Consider the following 4,237-nt stretch of genomic DNA (forward strand, 5'->3'; position numbering starts at 1 on the left):
CTGGGGTTGGGGGGGTGGGGAGGGCGTCACACGTCAGCAGCCTCCCCAGAGCTCAGACTGGGAACTGGGCTCTGGCCCGCCTGAAGGAAATACCACGCCCTTGCCCTTCCCAGCAGAGAGCCCAGGGCCAGGGGAGTGGGGGGCTGGTTTTGCAGGGTGGGGGTAAGGGGTGGGGACTGGCTGGGAGGACTATGGAAAAGGAGATGTGGAGGGGGGCTTCGGAGCAGTTAGTTCTGACGCATTTGCGTCTCGGGTTCCCTGGCCAGCCAACGAGACTCTTCCAGGCTTGGCCTCAGGCCCTTCTTTCCTAAGTCCTCGCCTTTCTCTTCTTTCTTGGTGGGAAGAAGTTTCATCCAGAGGTCAAGTCAGGCCCCCGGTGTGTCCCCCTGAACTCCTTGCCACGTCACCCCTTCGTGCCCGGTGTTGAGAACGTTCGGTGGGTGTCCACGGTGGGCTTCCAGGAGGCCACGGTTTGGGGGCGGGAGCGTGCCTGGTTCCAGGGAAGCCTGTGAGTGGCGTCTCTGCGGCCTTGGCTGAGGTAGCTAGGGTCGGGCACAGGTGTCTTGGGTGGTGCAGGCAGAAGCTGCGCTCCCCTCGATGTCCTGTCCCCGACCTACCGAGGGGCCCCTGGGCCCAGGAGCATGGCGAGACGCCTCTAGTGCAGAAGGAGGGGGCTCGCCTACGGGGAGAAGGTGGTGGTGGTCTCGGCCTCCATGCTCATGGAGCTGCGCCGGGTGTGCCGGCAGGAGGACCACTGGCGCAGCTGCTCCTGACTGAGGCAGCCCAGGTCCTTGAAGAGCTTGAAGAGGTCATTGCGGAACTTGACGCCGATGAAGGCGTACAGGAAGGGGTTGACGCAGCAGCGCACGCAGGCCAGGCTGTAGGTGACGTCGTAGGCGATGTTGAGCCGCTTGCTGAGCTCACAGCTGCTGCTGTTGGTGACGTTGAAGCTGGTCACGGTCCGGACCAGCACCACGCTGTTGTAGGGCAGCTGGCAGGCGATGAAGACCACCACCACGGCGATGATCACCTTGATGGCCTTGTTGCGCTCGAAGTTGCGGGCCTGCAGCAGGGTGCGGATGATGCCGAGGTAGCAGAAGCTCATGGTCAGCAGGGGGATGAGGAAGCCCACCACCATCTGGGCCACCTGGATGGTGACCAGGGCGTCCACGTGCTCGGTGGCCAGGGAACAGCGCCACAGCTGGCCGATGCTGCTCTCCTGCAGGCCGCTGTAGAGCAGCTCAGGGATGGACAGGAGGATGGCCAAGCCCCAGATGACCACGCAGGACACCTTGCTTATGAAGAGGACGCGGGCGCGGTGGCGGTGGGCCGAGACGGCCTGCACGATGGCCACGTAGCGGTCAATGCTGATGCAGAGGAGTAGGAGCATGCCGCTGAAGAAGCTCATCTTGTAGACGCTGAAGATGAGCTTGCAGAGGTAGGCGCCGAAGACCCAGGACCTGGCGGCGCTGTAGGCCCAGAAGGGGAGCGTCAGGAGGAAGAGGATGTCAGCCAGGGCCAGGTTGAGCAGGTACGTATCCGTCATGGTCTTGAGTCGCTTGAAGTAGATGTAGGTCAGTACCACTAGCCCGTTGCCCAGCAGGCCCAGGAAGCAGATGAGGGAGTACATGACCGGCAGGAACCAGGCCTTGAAGGCGCGGACATCCTCCTTGGAGCAGAGCACCTCGTAGCTCGAGTAGTCCACGGTGGTGTTGCTATCGCTGTAGTCATCCGTCACCTCGTCTTCACACAGACACACCTGCGGGGCCGCAAACGGGGATGTGTGGGCCGGCTGAGCCTTGTGGTGGTGGCGGCCATCTCCCGCCTGCCGCACCCCACGTGGCCCAGAGCAAAGGTTCAGGCACCACTGTTGCATTCTCAGACTCTTAAGACTTTTTTTTTCTCTTTTGAGTAATACCCGGCAATGCACAGGGGCTACTCCTGGCTCATGTACTCAGGAATTACTCCTGGTGGTGCTCGGGGGACCATATGGGATGTTGGGAATCGAACCAGGGTTGACCGCCTGTAAGGCAAATGCCTTACCCGCTGTGCTATCACTCCAGCCCCTCTTAAGACTTTAGACCATCCCCAACCGCCAAGCCAGGAATGGCTTTACCAAGACCCCCCCCCCCCCCCCCAGGGATGTTTGAGGTGGACACTCCTCAGAGAATGCCCACCTGGGAACCTGGTCGGAAGGCTGTTCCAAGGGGTGGCCTGCTGGGGGCAGCTGGGTGGGGGTGTGGGAATCTGCACTCCCAGCCCCACCCCAGCCAGCTGTGACCCTTCCTCCTTCTTCACCTTCTCCTCCTCCTCCGCCTCCTCCTCCCTTTCCTCCTTCTCCCACTCATTTGTGCCTGAGTCTCTGGGGAGGCTGGAAGGAAGCTCAACACCGTCTCTCAGCCTATGTGATGGGTTCTGACAGCTGCTGTGACTTTGCCACTGAAGACGACACGCGTCTGCCTGCCGGGCGACGGCCTGGGAGCCTGGGAGCCTGGCGGGAGCTGACTGGGATATTCCGGGTTCTTCTGGGAAGCTGGAGTTCAGCGGGATGGGTGTGCGGACAAGTGGGGATGAGAGGGGCTATACGGATGAGGAAGGGACTCCTGGGGAGGACATGGCTTTGCTCACGGCACCATCTCCCTACTTCCCTATTGCTGTGCTGATACCCTAAGATGTGTCTCTGTCCTACCAGGAGGTTGGACAGGAGCAGATGAGGCTCAAGAATCTTTTCCAGCTACAAAAGACTGGTATGGCTGCCCCCGACCCCAGCCGGAGATCTGACACCTTTGGTGTGGGGGTCCCAGAGGGTAGATAAATTCTAGGAACTGGGTGGGGGGGAGTTCCTACCACCTATCTTTCCTCCTTTCTCCCCTCCTCAAAGCCCACCAGGTTGGATGCCTTTGCGGCCCACAGCGCCACCTCATTCTACCCCCTCAGACGTCCCCCTGATGCTCCCAAGGTCAGCGAGGACCGAGCTCAGCTGTCCCAGGCCCAGCCCGGCCCTCCCAGCCCCACCGCTAGTTCCAGCCTGCACGGTCTGAAGTGGAGGGGCGGGACGGTGGGGCAGGCGGCCAGACTTCGAGCTGCAGCCCCAGGAGGGGCCTCTGGGCCAGGGATCCGGGAGCAGTGCCCAGTGTGGGGCCTGGGTCTGGCTGGAGCTGCTGGAAAGCTGCCTTCTGGCCTCTGGAGCTGGGGGTGAGCCAGATTCTGCAGCAGCTCCTGCCAGCTCGGCCCCCGCACCCCTACCGCCGGGGGGACAGGACTTCCAGGCTCCTGGACTCTGGCACTCTGTGGAGGCTGATGGCCTGTGCCCACTTCTGGGGTTGAGGAGCAGGCCCCTGTGAATGGTGGTGGTGGAGGTGTGTGTGTGTGCGTGCATGTGTGTAGGCGGGGGGGGGGGGGGGCGCGGGGAGTGGGGGATGTGTGGGGCTTGCTTCACAGGAAAGGACTGGCTCCCTCCCCGCTCCCTGGCTGGGCCCCTTCCTTCCTGCCCCGTCATGGGGCTCCAGCATGGGGCTCCAGCGATTCCTTCATTTACAAAGGCTTTGGCTGGGGTGGGAGGCAGGAGACAGCTCTGGGGGTGAGCGTGGTAAGAGGGGCGGGAACACTGCCCTCTCCCTCCCTCACGTGTTTGTCTGGGTGGGAGTGCACGTGAGCAACCTCCTGCCACCCGTCCTTTGTCTGCAGAGCCCCACCTGTCTCCAGGACCCTCAGGAGGCGGAGTCTGTCCCCATCTGATGGTCCATGTGGGAGCATCTACCTGGGGCATGCTAGGTCACTGAGCAGATGAGGGGTGTGGGGGAGCGGGGAGCCTGGGGGGGACACCAGATGTCGGGGGAGGGTCTGGTTCTTCTGCCTTCCTGCAGACACCGCGGGGTCAATCGAGGGCAGGGGCAGATGCAAGGGGGCAGCGCACAGCTTTCCTGGGCATGGACTCACCTGGAAGAGGATGAGGAGAACCCAGCCCAGCATGCCCCGGATGGGCTTCCCTGTGGAGACAAAGGGAGAAGGTCATTGCCAGTTCCCTGGCACAGGAAAGGAGCTGGTGGAGCCTCGGCCCACACAGAGCCACCAGCCCCAGGCCTGTGTTGGGACAGAGCCTGAGAACTAGACCATGTCTGCGAGTGGGCGCTTGCCTGCTATGCCCGTGGCCCTTACCTCCCTCTCCTGCACCCTGGAAAGCAGACGCAACCCCATGTCAACTCCCTTTGTCACTTTGCGAGTCTGCAGGAGCTGG

General features: G+C 62.5%; 1 protein-coding gene across 1 annotated transcript; it reads right to left on the reverse strand.

Moving 5' to 3' along the window:
* Positions 1 to 679: 679 nt before the first annotated feature.
* On the reverse strand, positions 680 to 3,993 carry CCR7 (C-C motif chemokine receptor 7). The gene is made up of 2 exons (XM_056128014.1): positions 3,940 to 3,993; positions 680 to 1,759 (listed from the first exon to the last, which is right to left on the reverse strand). Exons 1-2 carry the CDS (start codon positions 3,970 to 3,972, stop codon positions 680 to 682), a joined length of 1,113 nt encoding a protein of 370 aa, XP_055983989.1. The 5' UTR covers positions 3,973 to 3,993.
* Between the last annotated feature and the right edge of the window lie 244 nt (positions 3,994 to 4,237).

This window comes from Sorex fumeus, unplaced genomic scaffold, assembly GCF_029834395.1.
Source record: "Sorex fumeus unplaced genomic scaffold, SorFum_2.1 ptg000063l, whole genome shotgun sequence".
In the NCBI taxonomy this organism is placed as follows: Eukaryota; Metazoa; Chordata; class Mammalia; order Eulipotyphla; family Soricidae; genus Sorex; species Sorex fumeus.